This window comes from Artibeus jamaicensis, unplaced genomic scaffold, assembly GCF_021234435.1.
Source record: "Artibeus jamaicensis isolate MK-2021 breed Jamaican fruit bat unplaced genomic scaffold, CSHL_Jam_final contig_1015, whole genome shotgun sequence".
In the NCBI taxonomy this organism is placed as follows: domain Eukaryota; kingdom Metazoa; phylum Chordata; class Mammalia; order Chiroptera; family Phyllostomidae; genus Artibeus; species Artibeus jamaicensis.
The window spans coordinates 11,938,662-11,966,341 of NW_026521194.1; the positions used below are offsets into that span (position 1 = coordinate 11,938,662).

Here is a 27,680-nt window from a genome sequence, read left to right on the forward strand (position 1 = left end):
ATGCAACAGCCTTACCTCCCCAGCCATTCATTTATCTTCACTTCTTACTCATTTCTATTTTTGGCTACAAGGTAATCTTGTTTTAAAAAAACATATCTAACTAGGTCATTTCTATGCACATAAACATGTATTGTATTCCTTGTTATTCTTTAAATTGAATCTAAACATTCTGGCCCAGTATTCAGGTTTGTCTTTCCACTGTCCAAAACACATACACAAATGTACCTCTCTTATTAAAGTAGGATTTTCGTAAGATCCAGCTGTTTGTTATCCCTATCTCTTTCCTCTCTTTGTAGATTTTATTCACCCCAGTCTGATTTGGCTTAAGTAGTTTCCTCTTTGGAATTTTAATCTCCCCAGATCAATTTCAATTACTTCCTTAAAAACAGGCTAACATTTGACCATCCTGAAGAAAAAGAACGTTTGCTGACCAAACCTCACAGCATGTTGATAAGCTTCTGACACCACATTTCTTGGTGCTGAGCTTCACACTCCCGTACTTTAAACTACTCCCTACACCCCGCCCCCACTCCATCTGTCTTCACATTGTCCGAGCGTTTCCAGAGAGTGGAGATTTTGTCTTCTAGATATCTTACTTTCCAATGCAAGTCCATCTACAGTGTCCTATATACTAAACAGTCCCATAAATGCTTGTTAGATGAATACATTATATGTAAACATACCTCATAGTATAACCTCTTTAATAACATGCCAAGATCATTACATGAAAGTTTCAAACATGTTTATAAATTTGTCACTTGTCTGTTGCAAGTTGAATTGAAAGAAAATCAAGATGGACCAATTATGGCTGTTATTTACTTAGGTGCATATACTTCACATCGATAAGTAGAACATTTTTAAAAAGGTATTGGATGCTTCCAATTGAATTACTTTTAAAGCTGGTCTTCCACAATAAGTCATAGGTGAAGATATAGAGGAATTTACAACTTCAAAGTAAATCCCTAGACATTAGAGTGTAGAAGACTAGGAACACCGTTTATTCAATATCTATTTTGTACTAGTCATCACAAGTCTGCTAACTTTGCATAAATTATCTCACTAAATCTTTCCAATATCTCCTTCAAAAGAAGTAATTATTATGATGGTCATTTTATAGCCAATAACACTCTGGCTTAAAAAGAAGTTTAAGGATTCTTTCCAAAGTCTTACTTCTGAGTGATGTATTTGGGACTGGAATCCAGGTCTATCTGGCTCTCTAGCCAAAGTGCTTTGAGAGGTTATGTAGACTGTATTGTTAGTATGGTGGTATGTAAAAACAGGTTAAATAACTTGACAATTTTTTGACACGTAACAAACTTTCTTGGTCTCAGATCCTCATTCTTAAGAATTTGCCCTGGATAATCTTTAACTTGTTGTGGAAAAGTGGCATTTATTTTTAAATTACAGTTAAAAAATTTCATGCCATAGTGAGTCAGGTGGAAAAGGGCACATCAGTGAGTTATATAATGACTACAGCAGGAACATACAAGGTGGGCAAAAGTAGGTTCATAATAATAATACATTAATAACACAGGAATAAACTGCTTCTCATAAACACGATGGTAAACCTACTTTTGCCAATGTTAAAGTGTATCCAATATTTTACAGACAAATAAGTCATTAATAAATGTACTACACCCTTAACTATTAGATGTCAATAATGGTAATTTTACTAGACTTTCAGGTCTCTTCTAAATATTGTGCAACAAATAAAAGACTCAGGTCTAGACTAACACTTATGTATAAGATAGTTGAGTATGATAATTATCTTTGAAACTCCCCTCAGGTCCTTGGGGATCTAGATAGAATGACTAGTATCCTTGAGTAAGTTAGAACTGGTTTGTACCCATAATCTAGAATGAATTAAATGCAATAAAATGCTAATACACCAAATGCTCTGATTATTACCAATTAAAATCTTTTCCCCACACATTGCCTTCTTCCACCATTTGGCTCTTGTGGAGGAGTTTGGTCAATGCTAATAACTGAACATTCTTCTCTTAAACACAAATAGTCACACTGAAAAATAGCTGTATCTTCTTTTGCCTATAAGGTTCTGAATGCTTTGTCACTGAACTTGGTTGGATAAAATTAAAATCTTTTATATCAAGTCATCAGTATGACAGACACTCCAAGGCACAAACTGCCATTACATCTAAGGGGGGTAATTTGATATATTAATCTATACCTCAGGGCTAAGATCTGGCTTGTAAAAAAAAAAACTAATTAAAACTGGCCATTGGAGAAAAGAAACCCTAAAAAGAGATAAAAATGAACTCCAAGTTACTTGAAAATAAGATACAAGCATAAAATAAATGTCAAGAAATAGCATGGAGGGTGAAAAATATCTTTTTTTTACTACTTTTCCAATGGGCTATGATAAAATTTCAGGCCTCTCTGGAGTCCTATAAGTAAAAAAAAAAATTTAAAAAAGCTAATGATCAGAGAACAGAATGGGGACCAAGCTCTACAACAAGTAGGTCTAATGCATGTTCTTCATATGAAGACCACAGCTCAGAATTGTGTCTCTATAGCACTTGCATTTCCACACACTGAACAGATAGATAGTTCTAGGCAATAGATTTAACTAAACAGGGGCTAATAAGACACACACACACACACACAAATATCATACAATTTAAAGTGTTCCTACCAGAAAATATATTTCATATTAACACATTAAAATGATTAAGGGTGAAAAATAGATGTTAGCATACCATAAATACTTCTGAAGGAAAGAACTGTTGTGAAACCCTTTAGGTACTGATCCACAAACCAATGGCTTTTGTTGACTACAGTGGTTCTTATGCTAACTGGAATAGCATTGTAGATTAAAGAGAAATTAAAATGTTTTTCTAGCTTATTAATGTAGTGATCTACTAAGTATGTAGTGTGAAAAGTTAGTATTCAATAAATATGGATGGTAACTCATACCTTAAATTCCTCCAAGATTTTGTAATTTTTCCCATGATATTCACAAAAGTTTTTCACTTCTTTGCACTCAGGACAGCATCCATTGTGTTCCACTTTAGTACACTTTGGGTGAATTTTAGGGCATTCTGGCTGGTCGCAAACAGGTCCATCCAGAGCACAGACACATGGACAGTTGGAATGCCCTGGGAAAAATCGTTCTCCCAGCTTGTATACAAAGCCGCTGTCATCCACACACCCTTTCCCTCGATAATCATCAAAGATCAAATTGTCATTACTGGAGGTCTGGTCACTTTCATCAGCAGGGTAGTCTTCATGACTGATGGCAGCAGAGGTGACCAATCCAGGGATGACCAACAGAAGTATGCAAGCTTCATGAATATGAAGAGCCATCCCCCTCCACAAAGGCTTCTGGATGTGCTCCTAATATTAAATATACTCAGCTCCTTCCATGGGAATATAAGAGGGGTAGGCTGAAAATAGATATTAAAAAAATAATTTGACATAGAGAAAGAAAATGTAGATTTATTTAAGCCTATGCCCTTAACCTGCTTACTTGGGATCTGTTTGGAAGATGGACTTCAAATAGAGGTCCACACAATGACCTACACTTTATTATGAAGTCTGGAGAGTTGATCCTTGGTAATATAGACATTAAAATTAGTCTTTTATGGAGTTATTTCACATAGGAATCTTTATCTTGAATTTACGTTCTAAATTATAAAGGTCTGGTTTTGTCTAAATTGTAGGAAATGATGTTACTGACCCTCAAAAGGTGATTTTACAAGTGGTTCCTTACAAATAACCCAAGAATAATTTAATGGACATTTTCTATTATTTTTTAATAGAAAGAATATATGTTACAATCATCTATATGAAAACTCAAGAGATTAGTGAGTCAAATTCTACTTCTAACAGAAAGGGAAGAAACCAGCAATTGAATGTGCATTGTAATTGGAATGGAGCTAGTAAAAAAGGCCTTCCTACTTCTTTATGCTCATAATTGAAGAACAACAATGATCACAGTGTGGGTTACTTGTTTCAGTCAATGTAAATCTGGATTTTGAAATTTAGCTAAGAAGAAAAATAGTATAACTATTCCACAGTCAATAAGATAGAACATTTAATAATAAATAATACAATACAAGAGAGCTCCTGGTACTTAAATTTATTTGTATTGTATTATTGTCCACACCTTTATTTTACTCAGAGAGTAAGCTTCCGGTGGGCAGGAAAGAGGTATCTGAAATTTTTTTTTCAACAACTTGAATCTGGTATTCATGGAATACTACTGGAATGAATTACTTCAATATATAATAAATACCATTCACAGTCTTGAAAACATACATCTCTTTTGACATGCCAAAGGTATTTTCCACAAAAATGCCAGTGTCAGGCTATTTATTGGTTTCATAAAATAGTAATGAGGTGTTGCCATTCATGGAAAACATGCCTTGTCAGTGTGGTGGCACTGACTCTTGTATTCTTCACATAGTGCTTGGTGTGGAGTGTGCCTAGTGGCTTCTCATACAAATGTTTAGAATGACTAACTCATATGAAAACTCTGGAGAAACTTACCTTAGGGAGTCATAGATAAAGAGAACTACTGTCAAATAATTCATTTGTCTAGTTAAATGTTTTTGGCTTTATGCCAAATATCACTAAAATTGTATATAGGGCATTTTTAGATCATGTATGATCTGAAATTTATTGGTTTATTTTCAGATTATAATAAGGGCAATGATAAACCATGTGTTTTCAGCCTATCATAGAGATGACACTTTTACATAAGATAAAGATAGCATTAGAAAACTTTATGAACTATAACATTTGCATTTTAAGTTAGATATGCAAATTCTAGTAATAGTAAAATGTAAGGTAGTATATTCATGCCCTCCCTTCAGGAGAAAACTGATTTCTGATATTAGAATTCCTCTTGGGTAGGTAATGATGACTGAGATGGATTTCTTTTGAAATATGCCAAAAATAATGAGTCATGACAGAACAAAAAATGCAAACCTATAATTCTACTTGAGAAGCTGGAAGCTCCCTTTGACAAAGCATTTTTTCTCTTAAATTACTACAGAGGCTACAAACATCACAGAAGCTTCTGAAAAAGCATATAAATTTTTTTTACTAATTAAGTCATGCATTTTATACATCTCTCACATATTAAGAAAGTTTATTTGAAAGAAAGGAAAGCTAGTGTGCTTCCTTATAGTATTTCAGTAGCACTTGTCAATACGTGCAAGATAAGCCATATAAAATATCCATATCATTCTGCTTCAAAAGGACATAGACAGAAATGATCTGTCTGCAAGCTACAGGTAGGCATTAATATCAGGTTATGGCAAATGTAAACTTAAAAGGTAAAAAGGGGTGTAATACCCACTTTATATAAACATCAGATATGCTCATCATATGAAACATTTAAAATCTGCATGAAGAAAACAAGGTTTTCTATTTAATATAACAAAGTTCTTAGGTTATTTTTTAAAATTCCAGTTTATAGTTGAGCTGCTCTAGTGCAGTTTAAGACACTATTTAAGAGAAAAAAAATCATTAGAGAAATCCAATATAATGTTTATATGAAGGTTTTTAATAAGTAAACATTACTAAATGGAAGATCATTTTCGAGCCAAACTTTCCCCCCTCCCCACATTGCTACATATGATTTAAAATGACTGCATCTTTTTCTTTGAGAAAACAAACATAACTCATGTCATAAGACACACTTACCTAATCACTCTGGAGGTTAATGGTGGTGATAGGGGTCATAGACCAATATGAACTAAAAGATTAGGAATGTTTTAGGAAAGCAGTTCCTCTTTAATTATCCAAAGAATACATTTTCAGGCTTGAATTAAAGGCAATCCATTTTCTCTACCTCCCATTTCAAACCACAGTCAAGAAGCAGTCTCCCACCCTTCCAGAGAGAAATACAGCAGACACACATAAGAAATATGCTTTGGACCCGTCTTCAAAATTCAGTGCAAGAAGCAATGCTGGTCCTGTAGAAATCCAGACCCCGGTAGCAGGATCATGTTGAACTTATTTTTAGCGTTTTCTCAGATTCTTCTATGAAATTTCCCGGCTGATTACGCCTCTTCCACACATGAGTTCACTTACACAGTGTTTGCTACGGCAGTAGAGGTGATTTGGCTAGGCTCTGTGGATCACAAACAGCAACAGCATGCTGTAGCTTAAAGCCCGCTCTGCTGGCAATAACATCAGCATCATCCACAATATGTTGCTTGAATCCCCTCTTACACACCAGAAAATACTAACTGTGGACGTGAAGGAAAGGAGCAACTTTAGCTGGGTTTCTGCATCACTGAGAGCAGTTTGCAGACTGCTGATTTGGAGCTCATTCTGCCGGCAGCCGGGAATTCCTCAGCACCACGGACAGCGCCAACTGGCTTCTGAGCCCATCTCGGCCGAAATCCCGAGCTGCTTGCTTTTTAGACCAGGCTAGTGTTCTCCAAGCAGTCGCACTTTATACAGCTGATGCATGCATGGAGCGGGGGGCGGAGGGCGCATTTTACGTGCGAGATACTTATTTGCATTGAAATTTTACAATTAAACATTAAAAAAGAACCATTGTAATTATACCTAATGCATTCTTGGATGGGCTGCAGAGGTGAAAGTTCTGGAAGAGACTTGCATTTAGATTTAAACCAGCTGCAGTCTCTGATTATTATTTATAGATAGAGCATAATCATTGTCAGATAATCTGTAAAATGTATGCTCTGCCATTCTAATTGATTCTGGTTGAAGAAACACTGTCCCTGTGCTACATGGTTAAACTTTAAGTCGTCCTGCAGCTTGAATTTGATTTTTTAAAAAAGTAGCCTCATTCTCCTGCAGTTTGTTCTCTAACATTCAAAAGCAGTCTCCTGTAATTCATCTAGTCTGTCATTAGGCGTCATTGTTAAGCTGTTTTTTCCAAACTCCTAGGAAAAAAAATGCGCTGTCTCTAAAATCTTATTAAAATAAGAAAAAAAAAAAAAAACACCCAGGCACAAATGAGCAGAAAGTTTTTTTTTTTATTTATTGATAACAGTATGAGCACTAAAATACATGTTCAAAGGCTGTTTTAAAGCAAATGGTAAATGCTACTGGCTGGCATACTTAACCAGGCTGTCACTGGTTTGGGACTATACGAAGCGTGTTCAAGCCTTAAGGGAGTACCCTCTGCAGTGGGACATGGGGGCTGTCAAGACCACATTCGAACGGTGCCCTCGGAGCCTCCAGAGAACAGGCTCTCTGCATCCTGAGAAAACACGACGGCATGAACTTCATCCTCATGGCCCATCAACTTGTGAATCTGCCCTGATTTAAGGTCCAGCAAATGAACGACCCCACTGTCACTTGCCTGAGCTAATAATTGACCTGAGAGGGAGAGAGAGGGGAAGAGAGAGGAGAGACGGGGGGAATATCAAAGTTTAATTTCACGTTCTCCGCAATGTAATAGACAGTTTTGTTTCCACTGTAATTCAACAGGCTCATTTTATGTCATATATCAGTCATTAAATATGAACTAACTCCCAACTGAATAGAAAATAATTCCAGTCAAAATTAAGATATGTCCATGGTTAGATTATAAAAGTGTAAAATGACAAAGTAAACCTATTGGTTTACCTACTTTATACACAGGGTCATCAAGTGCTCTCCTAGCTTCCTTATATTTGGGGTTAATAAATAATTTTGAGGAGATGAGATTGAAAGCAGTAAGCAAAGATACTTTTTTTCAAGTGAATTATTTGTAAAAAATTGTTTAAAAACACAGGCTTCAAATGTACATATGGCTAAAACACATATAGGGTATACTTTGTATTTTCAAATTTGTATTATGTTTAACACTTTAATTATGATTATCCTAAATTGTTACTTACAAGTATAAAAATAGATCAGTGCTTTAAAAGCTGTGACATTTATTAGCTCGGCAAATTTCTTTGGAGTTGAGGTATTTTCACCTCAACTCCAAAAATGACTAAGGTTTTTTACTCTAATTTATAATTCAAAATTCTGTTAAATTTTTGTTATATAAGAGAACCGAATGCAACACTGAGTGTTCTCATAATTTTTATACCATATACTTTTGAGTGAATACTTTTGTTAAAGGAAAAAACATATCAGCAATTCAATCCTAACCAGTATTTTTTATTTATTTAAAAGTTCAGTAGCAAACTATCAGGAAATTTGGAGGTAAGTAAAAACACAATAGCTATGTTTATATAAAAGTTCAGTATGTGAGGTAAATAAACATAGTATTAGTACTACTCATGAGATTATCTAATACATCTTAGAAGGCATATTGTATCATTTTAGCAACAACATTTAAAATTCATTAAACCCTCTTAACATGCTAGATGCTAGATTTAGTTATATAACATGGGTAATTTCCTATAATCCTTATAATAATCCAATAAGAGGAAATAATAAGTTCATTATATGGGTGCAGAGAGATTTAGAAAAACTAAGAAACTTGCTTAAGATGATCACATACATATAGAGGGAGCTAGCATTTAATCAGAAGCACTTTGAATTATGTTTTCCACATCCAGATACAATTATTATCAACAATGACTTCCTGACACATTTTAAGTAGGTAATAAATACATTGTGAAATTAGAATTTGTTCATTCCATCATGAAAATTTTGCATATCACCATAAAAGTCACAGTGAAATATTTAATCACAAATTATACTCCAAATAGTTCTGAAAAATCTCTAAAACACAGGAAAGTTATAAAAGTAAAGCTAACCATGATAAATATAGCTTATTTGCAAACCTTTATAACTACTGGGCTTCTTCATCCAGAACAAAGCCTGACACAGCAAAGATCCTTAGGATGGATTAAAGTGTCCAAAGCAGCAGATGTGAATATTTATTATAAACCTTTTCTCCAAAGTCTTTGCTGACAGAGGCATTACATATGGATCTCACGCCCTGCCCCTACAGGCAATTGCTGCTTCTAACTTTTCTAAGGATCAAACAAATAACTTTTTTCTTGCAGCTTTCACATAATAGCTAAGAAGGGGGTAAATATTATTTACTATTTTTGAAACCAAACATCAAAGCCTATAAAGAAAATGAAAGTATTAGCATTAAATTGTTATCTTTTGTTAAAGAATCTGTAAAAATTATTACTACAAATAATTATAAAGGTTCTTGGTAATTTCTGAAAGTTTGTTTAATAAAATGCAAAAATAATAATATTGGAACTTGTAGAAGAAAAGGAGCCACATGCAAAATCTGACACCTCATGGGAAGGCTGTGTGGTGGCCTTACAAACTCAGGGACCTAAAGTAACCACATAGGAGAGTCTGAATTTAAAACTTTCTAATTGAAAGCTGTTCATGGCCAGTAGTCATGCCCTGGGCCAGTATGTTTCCCTAACAAAGGTCAATCCTTACCTTAACTACGCCTATCTGTGTTTTATTGCACCTATAACAACATACTTTGGAATGTCTAATTTTCTTTATCTGGACCCCTGGAAACACAGGTACTACACCAGGGGAAGACTATGAATACACTCATTGTTGTTATTATACGTTAATTGTTGACTATTAACTATCCTCTACCCACCTGTGTGAAAGTGTATCATTTCACTGTTTATCCAATCCCAGAGGTTTCCCCAGTTCGCTTTCTCCCACCTCCCTACCCGATCACCAATGGATTTCTTGTGATCCTCTATGCCTCTTTTAATTGTAATGTGTAAGATAAGGTGTTACACTACTATTCTCTGAAAGCATTTTTCAATCCATTGAGATTTTTGCTTCCTGGCAATTGTTGTCATTTTTGGCTCAGATGAACTCACAAAAATTCTCTACAGGTTTGAATATTTTTTATGTTGACAAACTTAATGATATAATTATATAATTCAGCAGCATCATGCCTCGGATGTTCTAAAAAATGTTGTCTTTGCTAGAACAGACTTGAGTCAACAAGTTTATGGTAAGGTTTATTATATTTACTTGAACTATGGTACATAAATTTATACTAATATTTCAGTTTATTAAAAGTATATTGGATTAAGATGAAGATGGCCCAGAACTCACCTTCTCCCCTGAACACACCAAATATACACCTACATATAGAATAATTCCTCCTGAAGAAATGAGGGCTGATTTAACAACTTACGTACAACAAACAAGAAAGGAACCACATAAGGAGATGGAGACATGGTAATCTTGAGGAGCCAACCCCCACATGCGCCTTGTACTCACTAGTAGGGAGTAATATTACTGAGGGGCCTTTGCAGATAGACTCACCTATTCTGGGGCATAACAACAAAACACTGATTTAAAGGGTTCCCAGACTCTACATGAACAAAATTCATTTACTGACCCCCAGGGCCTATCAAATGGGTGGAGAACTTTAGGGACTTTCAGTGTGTGGGGAAAACTCTCTGGATTCAGAGGTGTTTGTGAGCACCATTGTTTACATGCCCCATCCATCTCGACAGTGTGGGCAGGAGCTTGGACCAAGCACTCTAGCCACCCTATGAGGCCTCCACAACATGTGCTGGACACCTCAGCCAGCACTTGCTGTGTCCCAGCCTGATGGTACACCACATATACCCATTTAACCTGCAGTTGGCAGCCAAAACCACTTGGCATACAGTGTCTACAAAACCTTTGTTCCTACTCAAGTCCACTTTTTCAAGATTGGAAGAGATAGCTGTTTTATTTACTGCACAGGCACAAACACAAAGTAAAACAAAATGAAAAGACAAAAGTATGTTCCAAATTAAAAAGAAAAAACTCAGAATAAAAACCCCCCAATGAAATGGAAATGTATAATTTGCCTGATAAAGAATATGAAGTAATTATCTCAACGATGGTCACCACACTTGGGAGAAGAATAGAGAAACTCAGTGAGAACATCAATAGACTTAGAATATATAATACAGAGGCAATCAGAGTTGAAGAATACAATCACTAGAGGAAACTAACAGCAGATTAGATACTACAGAAAAAAAGATTTGTGGCCTGGATGACAGAATAGTGGAAATCACCCAGTCATAAAAGTAAAAAGAAGACAGGAATTTAAAATATGTGAATAGTTTAAGGGACCTCTGGGACAACATCATGTACACTAACATTCACATTCTAGAGATTCCAGAGGAAAAGAGAAAAAAAAGGACGAATACTTACTTGAAGAAATATGGCCAAAAAACTTTTCTAAACTGGGGAAGAAAGCAGTCTCCATGTTTGGGAGGTACAGAGAATTACAAACAACGTAAACCCAAAGAGATAAACACCAAGACATAGTGTAATTAAAAAGAGAATCTTGAAGGTAGCAAGAGAAAGAAAAAACTAGTCACACATAAGGGAAACCACATAAGATTATGAACTGATTCCTCAGTAGAAATTTTGCAAGCCAGAAGAGAGTGGCAGGATATATTTAAATTGCTGAAATAAACCCACAACCTTGAGTATGGTGCCTGACAAGTTAATATTTTGAAATGAAGAAGAGAGAATATTTTCCAGAAAAGCACATACTAAAGTTCATCACCACTAAACCTACCTTACAATAAATGTTAAAGTATTTTCTTTAAGTAGGAAAGGGGACAATAACCAGAAATATAGAAAAATACATACATAAAAAATAATCTCACAAGTAAATGCAAATTTGTAAAGCAGTGGTCAGTCAATTAAAAAGCCACTATGGAAGTTAAAATACAAATTCACAAAATCATGTATAAATACAATAAGTAGACAGGGGGCACTAAAAACAAAATGAACAAAAAGATGATATTAAAAACAAAGTGCGGAAGAGGGAGTAAAAATGTAGCATTTTCAGAATGCTTTTGAACATAAATGCCATTAGCCTAAAATACACTGCTATGTGAGTGTGTGCATGCATCTAGATCCCTCTAAATATAAATAGATATCTAGATAGATAGATATAAATACACATTTCTCCCTATATACCATTCTCATGGTAACCATAAACCCAAACTTACAAAATATACACAATAGAGAGAAAGAAACTCAAATGTAACACTAAATAAAACCAGCATACCACAATAAAAAGACAAGAGAAGAAACATAAAAACTGCAAAAAATTAAGACGATTGCAATAAATACATATCTATAAATAATTACTTTAAATGTAAAGACCATTTGTAAATATTTATGGACCCAATATGGATGTACCTAAATGTATTAAGAAGATATTAACAAATATAAAGAAATTGAAAGTAATGCAATAATAGTAGGGGATAATACCCCATTTACATAAAAGTGTAAATAATAATAAAATAAAAAAGGAAACACTGGCCATAATGCACTAGATCACATGGACTTAAAACACATTTGCAGAACATTTCTCCAAAAAACTGCAGCATACACATTCTTTTTTAATGTACATGGAACATTCTACAGGACAAATTATTTATTAGGTTATAAAATAAGTCTCAATAAATCTAACAAAGTAAAATCATATCAAGTATCTTTTCCAGTCACAGCAAAATGAAAGTTGAAATTACAAGAAAAAACATGGAAAAGCACAGACACATGTGCACTTAACATCAAAAGGTCGAAGTAGAAATCAAAGAGGAAATCAAAACCTATCTTGAAACAAATGAAAATGGAAACACAACTCTACAAAACTAATGGAATGCAGCAAAAACAGTTCTAGGAGAGCAGTTTGTAACATCACAGACCTTCCTCAAAAACAAGGTTCAAATAAACAATCTACACATGCACCTAAAGGAATCAGAATAAGAACAAAGAAACCCAAAGTTAGTAGAAGGAGGTAAATAATATAGATCAGAATAAACATGAATGAAATAGAGACTAAGAGTAGAAAAGATCAATGAAACTAAGAGCTGGTCATTTGAAAAGATAAACAAAATTAATATTGTTTGGCCAAAAAGTCCATTCAGTTTTTCCTGTAAAATAAAGCATATTTTTCATTTTCACCAATAACTTTATTGATTTGGATATTGTGAGTATGTCAGCCATCTCCTGCTATTGACTTCTAGTGGGTAGAGGCTGGGGGTGCTGCTAAACATCTTCTAATTCATAAGACAGCTCCACAACAAAAAATTATTTGGCCAAAATGTCAATAGTACCAAGAAACTTTGCAAACCATTTTTGACATGTTCAGTTACAGCATCTTCTCCATACATGGCACAATTTTTTTTTACATTTCAGTTGCATTTTTACCTTTCTTGAAATAATAAAGCATAATATGTCAAAAATATTGCATATCTTCTTTCATCTTCAATGTTAAAAATGGCTACACAGAAATTCACCAATTTTGATTTTTTTAAATGCACACTAATGTGACAGCTGTCACAATAAAATCTAAAAAAAAAATTCAAATGAAGTTAAAGACAACTAAGCACTACTAGAGCCACTGTACAGAAAAAAAACTAAACAAACTTTTTGACCATACTCAAGGATATAAGAGAGAGAGCCCAATTAAATAAAATCAGAAATGAAAAGTGGTGAAGTGACAACTAACACCACAAATATATTTTAAAAATCATATACCAACAAATTGGACAATAAAGAAATAAATGGGTAAATATCTAGAAACCTACACTCTTTCAAGAATGAACCAGGAAGAAACAAAATCTGTACATATTGATTACTAGTAATTAAACTGAATCAGTAATCAAAAAACTTCAAACAGTCAAAAGTCCAGAATCAGGCAGCTTCACAGGTGAATTCTACCAAACATTTAGAGAAGAATTAATACCTGTACTTCTTAAACTATTCCAAAAATTTCAAGAAGAAGGTAACCTTTCAAAATTATTCCATGATTACCAAATTACCTTGATAAAGACAGAGGCCAAAGCAATTTTGAGTGAAAAGAACAAAATTGAAGGAATCATGCTTTCTGAATTCAAACCATACTACAAGGCTACAATAACTAAAACATTATAAAGTCAGCACAAAAGCAGACACATAGATCAATGGAAGGAAATAGAAAGCCCAGAAATAAAACCTTGCTTCTAAGGTCAATTAGTCTACTATGATGACAGGTAAGAACATACAATGTCTTTAATAAATGGTGTTGGAATAAAAGGCCAGATACATGCAAATTAAAATGAGCTTGGACAACTTTCTTTTTTAAAACTTAAAAACAACTTTACTGTATTTTTCTATTCTCCTTACCATTTAGTCCCCTTATTCCCTATCCCCCCAACAATCCCCACACTGTTGTCCATGTCCATGAATCCTTTTTCATTTTTGCTCAATCCCTCCACCCCCTAACCTCCCCTACCCTTTGTTGCCATCTGCTCTCCATCTATGTGTGTCTCTATCTTGCTTGTTAGTTCATTTTGTTCATTATACACCATATACAAAAATAAACTCAAAATGGATTAAAGGCTTAAATGCAACACCTGAAACCATAAAACTAAAAGAAAACATTAGGCAGTAAACCCTGATTTCTATTTCAGTGTGATATTTTTTTGGATATGTCTCCCTGTGCATGGGCAACTAAAGCAAAAATAAACAAATGGACAAGATGAAGCTAAAAACTTTTGCATAGTAAAGGAAGCCATAATCAAAAGAAAGGACAACCCACTGATAGGGAGAATATATTTTCAAATGACATGCCCAATAAGGGGTTGATACCCCAAATACAGGGTGTGAGAAAGTAGGTTTTGTAGTGGTGAGTACAAGAAACACAGCATTTATTCTTATATTATTATTTATTCGTTATTGTATTATTTTCCACATGGACAACTGTAAACCTACTTTTGCCCTACACTATATCTAAAGAACTCAGGCAATCAACATAAAAAAATATCCAATTACAAAATGGGCAGAAGACCTAAATAGTTATTTCTCCAAAGGAGACATACAGGTGGCCAATGGACATATGAAAAGATGTCCAACATCACTAATCATCAAGGTGATCAAAGCAAAATCATAATGAAGCATCATCTCACACCTCTTAGATCAAAAAGTCAACAAATAACAAGCAATGGGGAGAATGTAGAGACATGGAAACCCTCATGTACTGTTGATGAGATTGTGAATTGATACAGTCACTATAGACAACAGTATGGAGGCACCCCCCAAAAATAAATAAAATAAAAAATAGACTATCACATGATGTAACAATTCCACATGTGGACACCTATCTGAAGAAAATGCACTAATTCAAAAAGATATATGCATCCCTATATTAATTGCAGCATTATATATAGTAGCTAAGACATGGAAGCAACCCAGATGTCTATCAATGTATGAACAAATAAAGATGTGGTATATATAATGGAATAGGATTCAGCAATAAAAAGGAATATAATCTTGCCATTTGCAATAACACAAATGGACCTAGAGGATATTACTAAATGACGGAGCAAGACACTTATAAGCGAAGTCACATGGTATTTGATCAGATTGCCAAAGAGGAGGGATGTGGGAGGACGGATGAAACAGTGAAGGCAAACGATTAGGCATAAATTCCCAGTTATAGAATAAGTAATTCATGGCTGTGGTGAGGCACAGGGGATATAGTCAATAAAAATGTAATAACTTCATACGATGACAGATTGTTATTAGACTTTTGGTGATCACACAGTAAGGTATGTTAATGTAGAATCACTACGTTGTACACCTGAAACTAGTATAATATATGTCAACTATACTTTAATAACAACATACTAAGAATAATTGACCATGTGTCCTTTATACATGTTCCTGGACAGCCCTTCCCCTATTTCCCCCCATTATCCCTTTTCCCCTCCCCTCTGGTTACTGTCAGTTTGTCCTTAATTTCAATGTCTCTGATTATATTTTGCTTGCTTGTTTTGTTGATTAGGTTCCACTTATAGGTGAGATCATATGGTATTTGTCTTTTACCACGTAGCTTATTTCATTTACCATATTACTCTCCAGATCCACTCATGCTATCATGGAGCTCCTTCTTTCTTTCTGCTGCATAGTATTCCATTGTGTAAATGTACCATACTTTCTTGATCCACTCATTTACTGATGGGCACTTAGATTGCTTCCAGCACTTCACTATGGTAAATTGTGCTGCTGTGAACATTGGGGTACATAGGTTCTTTTGAATTGGTGTTTCAGGATTCTTAGGGTATAATCCCAGCAGTGGGATTGCCAGGTAAAAATTCAGTTCCATTTTTAGATTTTTGAGGAAATTCCATACTGTTTGCCACAGTGGCTGTCCCAGTCTGCATTCTGACCAACAGTGTACAAGGGTCCCCTTTTCTCCACAACCTCATCAGCACTTGTTTGTTGATTTTGTTATGATGGCCATTCTGAAAGGCGTGAGGTGATATCTCATTGTGGTTTTAATTTGCATCTCTTTGATGGCTAGTGATGCTGAGCATCTTTTCATGTTTATGGGCCATCTGTATGTCCTCCTTTGAGAAGGGTCTGTTCAGGTCCTTTGCCCATTTTTTAATTGCGTTGTTTGTCTTCCTGGTGTTGAGTTATATGAGTTCTTTATATACTTTGAATATCAAACCCTTGTCCAATATATCATTGGCAAATATATTCTCCCATACAGACAGTTCCATTTTCATTTTGGTGATGGTTTCTTTAGCTGTGCAGAAGCTTTTTATTTCGATATAGTGCAATTTGTTTATTTTTCCCTTTATTTTTCCTGCCCTAGGAGATACATTGGTGAAAATATTGCTGTGCGGGATATGTGAAATTTTTCTGCCTATGTTTCTTCAAAGTTTGAAGATTTTCAAAATAGTATACTAGGATATGCCAATTACTACATTAGTATCTAGTTGGTGTGTGAGAGATGGCACTCTCAAAAAAATCATGGTATGATTATTGATACAGTTCTAGAAAGTAGAGTGTTTACAGACATCTATGTGTCTTTCTAAATATCCTGATGATTGGCGATGAAAAATAAAACTCAACACAAATTATTTGTCTTCCCAGTGTCAGAGCCTTAATGAAAACTTTAGGGAGTATCATAGATTTAGCAACATCAAAATTTGGTCAATAGAATTAAATATAGTATAAAGAAAATGTGTAATAGTACCATCAAATTTATAAAGTTTGCATCAATAATGTTAATATTAAAGGAAATATGCCTGTTAAAATGTAAAATAAAAATATGTAATAAATTATATTTATTTTATTAAAGGGTTATAAAAAATTAACCAAAATAATGATCTAATAACATATAATTCCTTAATAAATTAAAAATATCATTTAGTATAGTATTTTAATGAGAATAGTTATACCAAATTATGACTATGTGTATTCCACAAATATCACATAAAGTGAGAGTGTATGATTAAAAAGCAAAAGGTAGGATAGTTTGTCAACATTGATTAAAAATAAAGACAGCCGCCCGGCTGGTATAGCTCAGTGGATTGAGCGTGGGCCTGTGAACTAGAGGATTGTGGTTCGATTCCCAGTCAGGGCACATGCCTGTGTTGCAGGCCAGTTCCCGGCAGGGGACACATGAGAGTCAACCACACATTGATATTTCTCTCCCTCTCTCATTCCCTTCCCCTCTAAAGATAAATAAATACAAAATTAAAAAAATAGACAGCCAAATTGATTCATAAACGTATTTTAAAATAAGATGTGAATAAATATTTGAACATCAATTATAAGGAAAAATGACTTGGTTCTTTTCTTTAGTTAATATTTATTAGCATACCCAAACTTTTTAGAGAATGGGAAAAAATAAGCAGTCAGGAGAGAAGTTTGACATAGTTTTTTTACATGATAATGTTTATAATTGGTATTATATTATATAAATAACAGTATATATCAATAGTAAGTATTTATGACTATCTCCCCATTCACACATCTCTGAAAAACATGATGCTTACTTTTGTCTATCAAGACTTCAGAATATTTTCTTGTTGGTTAAATTAGTATATTTTTTGTTGACCAATTACATTTTCTTAATGATAATGTGTTGCTATCCATTTTAATCCATTGGGTAAATCTGCCAACTTTGGCTACTTTTTTTTTTAGAAAAAAACTAAATTTCACCTACCCTGAAAGTATTGCTCTGCCATTAAATGAACTGATCAACATTTAAAAATTAGTAGTTCTTTCAAATTTTAATTGTAAATAAACCTATAAATTTCTTAAGATGATATAGCTCCTTTATAGTTCACTTTAAAAGGCAAATTTTTGAAATAAAATCTTGTAATATCTTTAGTAAAACAGACTTAATCAGATTTGATATAAAAACTCAAATATTTCAATATACTTACTAATTTAAGCGTCAATAGCAACTGAACTATTGAAGTTTATAGAATAAATTAGCCCATGAAAATCAAGTGGTAAAATTTTATCTGCATGCATGTTATTACTTTGAAGAAACCAATGTAAACCAAAGCTTTTATTTCATAAAATCAAAGGTAAAAAAATATTGGCACTTTTTCAAGTCACAGAATTTTAAATTAATTGTAAATATACGTATATATGAAAGTTCAATTTGGTTTTGAGAGTATATAGCTAGAATAGTCAAGAGTTATCTCAAAATTTTCAACTCTTACTTGCTTTCTAAATTTAAAAGTCCTGCAACTGCTTAACATGCAGTATTTTTACACGAATCATAGACCTTGACCTCATGAGCATCCTCACGCTTGTTGCATGAGGAGCTGAGTGAGATACAGACAGAAGCACAGACTCTTAAGATTTTTTTTAAAAGAATAAGGTTATGAACCCATGTCTTTGTCTTTAAGTCTACCAGAATAAGTTTTCATTTATAGTAACCATCACTTACTGAGTGTTAGCACGTCACATGTTACCTCACATGTTCTGCACCCAAACTCAAGAGATAGATACCCTCCTTGTTGGCTAATGAAGAAGGTGATGCTGGAATTTGTATGAAAATCTTTTCTATTCAAAAGTCTTTGTTTATTAGGTTGAAAGCTTCTTTCACAAATTAAGACTCAGATAAATGTGACACTTTGGAGCTTTTCTGTGAATTCAACTACATTTATTAGGTAAACAGGACTTTTAATTGAATGCTCATGTTAATTACAGAAGTTTTTTAAAAAATTATTAAACTGTTGTTCAAGTAGTTTTCTTTTTCTCCCATCCCAGCCATAACCCTTTTATTCTATGTTGATTTTACTACTTTGTGAAACTTTGAACCTAAAACATTCATGTTCTTGCAACTGTCACTCTTCAGATACAGGCATTAGTCCTTGAATACACACGTTTTTAGTGCATGTGCTGTACATACTAAAAACCATAACTGATAACTTAAAAAACTCAAGTTACATCCCTTCCCATATATGCGAAATTGTTCCACTAGTTCTTTCATTTCTATTTCAACTAGCACACTCTCCTTTTTCCAGATTCCAAAAGGCAGTAGTGTTCCCTTCTCACCTTTTCTCCCTCTCCATCCTCAGCCCAAGTACTATCCATTTTTTTTACTAATTTTCTATAACCTTTCCATTTCCAACTGTTAGGTATACAATATTAATTTTTAATATTAACTTTTAGCATGAATGTTAACTTTTTAAAAAATGATTTGAGAGAGAAAGAGAGATATCAATTTGTTGTTTCACTTTTATGCTTTCATTGCTTGCTTCTTGTATGTGCTCTGAGCAGAGATCAAACCTACAAACTTGGTGCCTTGGTCTACACAGGATGATGCTCTAACTTAGCTACCCAGCCAGGGCTCAAAGACCTTAACTTTAAAAGTCAGCACCATTAAAATGATAACCCAAATGATCTTTCTGTTAGAATGTCTTTACTTTCAAATCTACCTACATTAATTCCTAAGGTGTTTCTTCAATTATGTTACTCCCATCCTGAAATACCATAAATATGAATAGAAAACCAAAAGCAGCAGTGACGACAACAAACATTTTTAGACCCAGACAAAAGAGGTGTGGTAACCTGACTTGCTCGAGGTGAGAAAACATATTGATGACCGTTGTGAAGCCTGGTGAAGGAGGTCTTTCACTCCCACTCAGTGCTCTTTCTACTATTTCACTCTGACACCAAATAACGGTCCTTGTGTCTTAGCACGGCTTTTAAGATCTCTACACTCTAAACCACATCTGCATTTACTCACCCTAGTACACTCTTACAGGGTACACCCCAGTACACTCTTACAGGGTACACCCTAGTACACTCTTACAGGAACCTTGTGCTCATCAAATGATTTGCCATTACTTCCTGAATACATTTCTCACCTCCCCAGGTTTGGGTTGTTCCTCCTATTATTTCTTTTGGAATATTTTTCCTAGCTATCTCCATGGTCCCTGACCATATATCTTCAATAAAATTTCACCTATGTATTAAATCCCAGTTCAAAATGACTTTCTTCACCTAGTCACTACAAAACATCCCAAATGATCTTCCTCTTTTGAACATTGTTTTCATATTATTCATACCATTCCTATGATAATATGATCCCATAAATAATAATGAACTATGCATTAGTCCTACCTTCTTAAATTTGTAATTACTCAGGAACCCCAGGGGTCACGTTATATTGTTGCTTTGCCCCCAGCTTAGCTCTCAGGCTGTTGAAGTCAACACTCAATTATCTTTTTTAGTGCTTATTATTTGCCAAGTATAATGACAGGCCCTCTACATACATTGTCTCACTTTATCCTTTCAACATCCTTGTGGGGTAGCTATGCACTGAATACCTGCATGATCCGTTACAGCAGTCACGACTCACTTGTGGCTGCTGAGAACTTGAGGCATAGCTGGTGCAAACTGAAACGTGCTACAGCTGCAAAGTGCTCACCAGTTTTCAAAGACTTGGTATGAAAAAATTCATTAGTAATTTTTATATTGATCACATGTGTGATACCATTTGGGATGTATTTTACTAAGTACTGGGTATTTTAGAACTGATGTCCCTGTTTTGAAAACACAGGTACCAGCCATTTAAGATTTTATATATAGTCTAGTTATATTTCAGCCGGGCACTTGCCTGCACTTGCCTCCGCTTCACGGAGGAGGAAAATGAGGCTTCGAGAGATAAAAAGCAACTTCTCTGGGGCCGCCCAGCTTTTAAGTAGCTGAGTCTGGATTGGAGCCTGTATGACTCCAAAAAGTCATGCTCTTATACTCTGTGCCATCCTTAGTACCTCTGGATGAATTGTTATTGATTGGCTCGGTGTCATTTCTCCCACTATGATTAAGCCGCCCTTACTTAAAATACAGCATGAGTCAGAGCAAACACCTCTTGGGTGTGCACCTCCAGTCACCAGCTGAATCTTGGCTTGCTCCTTGGAATACTTTAAAATTCATTCCTACTTAGGTACAAGAAATACTTCAAAAATTCCATTTCTGTGGTTACCCTAATAGTGTTTATTGACTCTGAGAATCTTACTATGCAATTAGCCCTCTGGGAACACTCTAATTGTTAGTGGAAAAAAAAAAAGAAATAGTTCTTGTTTGCTCAAAAGATTTTAACTTAGTTTGTTTTGCATTAAAGATTCCTTCAAAATTTAAAAAAGGACAAAATTGAATTGTTAGATTGATAAAGTAAAATTAATGATGTAAGATAGAGATATTGAGGTTTCAATTGTCAATTTGACAATTTATATCCTGATATTCAAAATAAAAATTATGAAATGACTAAAACCTTTTAATAAAGTAAACTGGTGGTCACATTTTAAGAAAGCACTGGTTCAGCAACACATTCCATGGCAGTGGATTCAGTGGACCAGATGGCGTCATTCTGTAATGGCACATTTAAAGAAGAAAAATAGGCAGTACCTTATGAAATTAGTTAAATCATGTTAATAGGGATTTTTGACTTTTTTGTTATTGGAGAGATAATTCGCAATGTTAATTCACATATCAAGAGTTACAAGTTGAGCTTTCTTGGAAAACTTCTTAATTGGTCTAATAACATTCATCCAATGGGCCATCAATTACCATCACTGCTAACCAAGCAATTGTTGATACATATATTGATTGTGCCAAAGATGAAGTCCTATTTAATCAGACTCATTAAATGCTGTATGTAAGGAGACTGCAAACTTATTGTTTAGACAATTATTTAGGAATACGTACTTTTTTATTATTTACTCTATGTCTATACACAACATATATAACACATTAACAAAAAGGACACAAAATTCACTTACATGTCAACTCATGTTTCAAAAATACAAATTTCCAACAATAATGTGAATCAACACTTGACTAAAACCATGTTGTGTTTCACCATTCATACTATCAGGAATACCATTCACTCTGGATTAAACAGAATTTTCATAAGAATAGAAGTTGACCAAAATGTAAACTTATTCTAAAGAATCAAATAATCTTACATTTCTCATTAAAATAACTTCAGTAATTGTTAGAATTACGCATGCTTTGATTAATTTTTTATAAAAGATTGTATTTATTTATCTTTTAGAGGGGGAAGGGAAGGAGAGAGGAAGAGAAACATCAATGTATGGTTGCCTTTCGTGCATCCCCTGCTGGGAACTGGCCTGCAGGGAACCAACCTGCAACCCAGGCATGTGCCCTGACTGGGAATCCAACCGGGATTGTCTGGTTCGCAGGCCCGCGCTCAATCTACTGAGCTACACCAGCCAGGTGATTAAATTTTTTTTATTGTTGTTCAGTTACAGTTGTCCCAATTTCCCCCCTGTTGCCCCATCCCCACTCCCTCAGTCGATCCTCACCCTGTTGTTCATTACCAGTGGTCCTTTATACAGTTCATGGACTAGACCCTTCTTCTTCTTTCCCTCATTGTCTCTTTCCCTTCTATCCTCGGGTCACTGTCAGTTTGGTCCTTATTTCCATGTCTTTGGTTCTGTTTTGCTGGTTTGATTTGTTCATTAGGTTTCACTTATGGGTGAGACCATATGGTATTTGTCTTAAGCAGTGCATGCCGCCAACAAAACAAAACCACCTATTTTACATTTCATTCAAATTAGTCTCATATACAGATCACAGGAAAATTTTTATCACATATATATGAGAATAAAGTCTAGAACAATTGTGTGCCATATATGAAATAACATATCAGAGAGGAAGAGTCTTTGATCAATAAGGAAATGATTTTTATACACATCAGAAGCAATTTGAAGCAATTCTCTCGATCAATATAGATAGGCAGAAATGCTTCTCAGCATTTATTACCTGTGGAGCGCATTATTGATTAATCGTATTGATTTTTAGAATTGCATGTGGAGAGTCATCTGTTGTTTCTTTAAAGGATGCCTCCAAATGAAAAGTATCAAGAAACTATTTAAGTTTTCAGGATTTGCATTAATGGCTCGACCTGAGTCATTACTCAGAGTTTCAAAAACACCATCGAAAGAGATGTGAAATTTGATTTAGTTTATTTTGCATCCTATTACAGATCAATACATTTCAGAAAAAGAAATACATTACTTGGGAATTTCACTTGCTTAAGTGCATAAGTGCTAGTAACAATTTATAAACTTTTTCAGTATTTTTACTACGTATAAACTTGCTAAAGGGGGTTTTCTATTGTAGGTAGTCTGCTTGAACAAAGATGAATAGTTTTAAAGTATAAATATAGGTTAAAAAATAAATGTACTCAAACTGATCTAGGTAGAAAACTCATGCCATAAACATGACCACAGAGTGAGCATCAAATATCTTAATCTAGGACTGGAGTCAAGCAGATTATGTTTGCCTTACTTAGAATAGATAATATGTTTAATGAGTACAACAGACCTTGAATATAAAAATCTACCATTACTTAAAGTTGATACGGAATGTCACTTATTGAGTTATTCGCTGAGTATGTTTGCCCTAAATAAAGTTTTTCAAATACATTGCCTTTTGCATAAAATCCACTCTTGTTTAGAAAGGCAGTCTTTTGGTACTGTAGAAATTCCTAAACTTCAGCAGGTAAATATAAATCCAAAAATAGTCTTTCCTTGCTAGGAACATAATTTTTGGTCTTATCATATGTAGTTTTTAAAATATTTTCCTCCCACTAGGAGAGCATGAATGAATATTTTCTTAAGCGGGTCCTTTCCTCCACGAGCTGCCTTCTGAATATTATAAAAATCCCTTGTGAGATGCATCTAAAGTCCTAAAAATGCTCTAATTATTGAATCTATTTGGACTATCAAAAGCCACCTGCTTTCATTAAAAAAATCCTTCTAGACATGCTTCTTGGTCCTCACCTATGCAGCTGATCAGTGTTGAAATAATATTTATTCAGGGCCCCATGCACCTGGAGCTTCACACACACTGCAGAAAAGCTTTGCTGCTCCCGGAGGAAAATCCAGTTTCAGTTCAGTTCTGGGGATCAGATGGGCTGAGGCACAGTGCACTTCAGAGGCTCTGATACCTTCTTCCCCATTATTACTGAGTACAGAAAGCCCCAAAGGCTTCTATTTTAAGCCAAAATTTTAATTGAAACTTTAATTATTTAACCTTATTATAAAGTAATAAAACCATCTTTATTTACCACTTCTCATTTTTCACTTTTTGAACCATAACATTTACTACATTTTAAGACTTAAAGACTTAGAATTCTAAAATTTTAGGAGTTTTTTTGCTTCAGGAACGGTCATATGAACACTAACTTCATTATAGAGGAATCTCCCTTCCTGAATGTGGAGATTCGTCCGTGGGGCAGAAAACAGGGTTAGCTTTCGTCAATGTTGAGGTGGTCAATCATTATACTTGTATCCTTATTTTTAGAACTTCATTCTTTCCCACTGCAGGGCAACACAGTCTACTGGATAAAGGTGGTTAAGTGATAAATCAGCACAACTAAACCATTAATAGTTATAGTAAAAAAGATGTAAACATGTGAGACAGGCATTACAGCCAAGGTAATACCGATCACTCACCCAAAGAGGAACAGAATGGCTGGAATATCAACTGAAAAAGTCTTGTTTAAGTTTGGAGTAGCTAAATAAATTAGTTCAAAGAATATTATCTGCTGATGTTTAGAAAGTCATCAAAGTCTCTGAAATTATAGAGAGATTAGCCTAAATTATAAACCTTTTAGCTAAGGAAATACAAAGACCTAACACTTTCTTGATATGTTACCTTCAAAATGATTTCAAGTGGTTGATAAAAGAGAAACTGCTAGTTTCCTTTTCTCCTGAATATTTTCCATTATGTTATGTAAACATTAACAATGTTTCAATGCAGAAAACATTATTTTAATTTTATAGATGAGCTATTGAACCTGAGAAGTTAAGTAACTTCTTCAAGATAACAGACCTAGTTAGAGCAAGAATGCCAACCAGAGACCAGCTCTAACCCCTTTCTATTCTATAGCCTGGGGAGAAAGTAAAGGAGTTATGCCAGAAGGCTAAAAATAAGCTAATTTGGCTGGTACATGAAGTGCTAAATGAATTTATATTAACTCATAATTCTGTGGAGGCATCTTTATGAAATATAAAGTAATATTCTACTATATTGTATTCTGATGACCTAGCTTTGTACCTCACAGAAAATGTAAAGCAAAATGTGATTAGTTTGTGCTTTAGTCAGTCTCCCTCCATCACATTTTCTTGCACTTACCCTCTTACTCTGACATTCCACGTGTATCAAATGGGCACTTGCTAAAAGCTAGGAGGCAGTTTTGAGATCAAGGGCACTGATGACTAGGGTTAACATGAGACACCAATTATTTTGACATGTACATGAGACATAAAAATGGCAAAGTTGACATTACAATTAATTTTTTAAGGAACACAGTTTTGTCAGAATAGATGAAATAGGACATTTTTCAGTGGCAGAAAAAAGAAAAATCAACTCAAAATGGCAAAGAGAAAAAAATAGCTTAATAATATGTGTTTATAACCCAGAAGTCCACGTACACTGAAACCAGAAATAGTTGGACCAGTAAGTTGGGATGATGCTATAAGAGCACCATCCCCTTGTCCCCCGGCTCTGCTCTCTGCAGTGTGAGTTCACTCTCAGGTGGTTTCTCTTTATATGGTGGTCATAGCAGGTTCAGGTTCAGAGTCTTCAAAATTCAGCATCTATGGAGTGATTACCTCTATTGCCCAGCAGTTTTACACTGGGTAAAAATTGTCCATCATTGGCTATCAGGAATCATGTGCTTTTCCTGAAACCAATTACTATGGGTCGTATGTGGAAGGGTATGATGGACCAGGCCAGGGCTGAGTGCCTACCACAAGGAGAGAGTACAAGAAGACCCAGAGGGAGATCAAGATGCTGTTATTGAAGAACAGACACTTTGCATGAAAACAAACCAACTCTTTTTCAGGTAGTCATTACTGGGGTACAAAACCAGAGCTGGTTTTTGAAATAAGCCACATTCTAGACCACTGAAAGAATGTTTCACTTTCCTGTGTTTTTCCATTTTACAATTCATTTCATTGCAAACGCTTGCCTCCTAAAAGACTCCTATGCAAATAAACTTCATTTGGTTTTAACAAAGTAATTGTGCTGATTTCTTAGTAAATAGAAGCCAGTGTGGGTCTCTTAATTTACAGTGAGACTAAAAAAAATGCAGACAAATTTCAAGGAAAACTTCAGGGAGGGAGTCACAGTTGCAAAGAAACTGAAAGCACCAGATACCAATCTGACAAGCAATTTATGTTAGGAAATAAAAAATATTCCATAAAATCAGGCCTATTTTGCATTAACTAGATACTATGATCATTAATATCTGAATGACATTCAGATGTGTCCCCAAAATAAACACCATTCCAGCAAGTCACCTTGATTTTCCTTTGTAAGAGAATAAAATGGTTCTAATCTCTAAAGTTAGAAACATATCATAGTTTTTGTAAGGGTTTTTAATCTCAGTATTTTCAGAAAAAAAATTTGTTAAGAAAACTGTCTTTTAAGGGCTTTTCAATCAGGTCAATATATTTTAAGTTTCAGCGACACCCCTGATGTGGTTCCAAAAGTGGTTTTGCATACTAAAATAACATTATTCCAGTTATTTCTAAAATACAGACTAGTTTTTTTCAGAAATAAGATATAAAACCATATACAATCTAATAGATAAAGGTTATTTTATGAGGCCATTATATTGAAAAAATGATGCTATTTTTACTGTAGACAGTGTTTAAACTTTAAAAATATTCTTTCAAAATTGCTTCAGAATAAAATACATGAAACTGTGATGGGAGGAGACTGATGAAACAAAACTGACAAAATCTTGATAGTTGTTGGGCCTGGGTGAAAGGTATAGGGGATTCATTATACTATTTTCTCTACTATTATGTGTGTTTAGAAAATTATGTTAAAGGTTGTAAAAATATTATTCATATAATAAAATTTACATCATCACTATGTGGTCATTTCTTATTTTTAGAACTAAAATGTTTGATTATTATTAAGGAGATGTACAATTTGTTTTAGAACCAGGTATATATAAAATGTTATGTTAGCATCTATAGAGTCAGTAGTAATAAATAAAGATGCTAAAGAAAAATAATGTGTTAGGAAAAAAGACTTGGATCTTAGATAAGGTTGGGGAACATTTTCAATTATAATTTAAAAAGTAAAATACATACCATTTAAGATGAGGTTAGTAAGTCCTAAGAAGTAGGCACTTTAAATGTCTTCTTAAAGTCTTTAACTTTTGTACAGAATTCTGTGTGAACCACACCATATGATTTTTTTGTATTTAACTCAAATAAAGCAGGTATTTACCCAAAGAACTGACAGTGATAAGCCATGCTGATACTAAAAAATAATGACATTTCAAACTCAAAATTAGATTCCTGGAGTAATCACTGTAGAGCTCCACTGGACTGGACAGGACAGGACAGGGAAGGAGAGGAGGAAGGGGAAAAGGGAAAGGAAAAGAAAAAGGAACAGTTGCCTATGTACATGTAGCCTGTACTATA

General features: G+C 34.3%; 2 protein-coding genes across 2 annotated transcripts in view; both read right to left on the reverse strand.

The window, feature by feature from the left end:
- VWC2L (von Willebrand factor C domain containing 2 like) overlaps positions 1-3,335 on the reverse strand; it is a 146,412-nt gene extending 143,077 nt beyond the window's left edge. Inside the window, exon 1 of the mRNA XM_037163558.1 lies at positions 2,935-3,335. Within this exon, the coding sequence (XP_037019453.1) occupies positions 2,935-3,324 (390 nt within the window). The 5' untranslated portion in view covers positions 3,325-3,335. The remainder of the gene's footprint in view (positions 1-2,934) is intronic.
- A 3,812-nt stretch (positions 3,336-7,147) lies between these two features.
- Positions 7,148-27,680, reverse strand: part of SPAG16 (sperm associated antigen 16) — a 752,806-nt gene continuing 732,273 nt past the window's right edge. The window contains exon 16 of the mRNA XM_053672035.1: positions 7,148-7,323. Coding sequence (XP_053528010.1) covers positions 7,148-7,323 — 176 coding nt within the window. The remainder of the gene's footprint in view (positions 7,324-27,680) is intronic.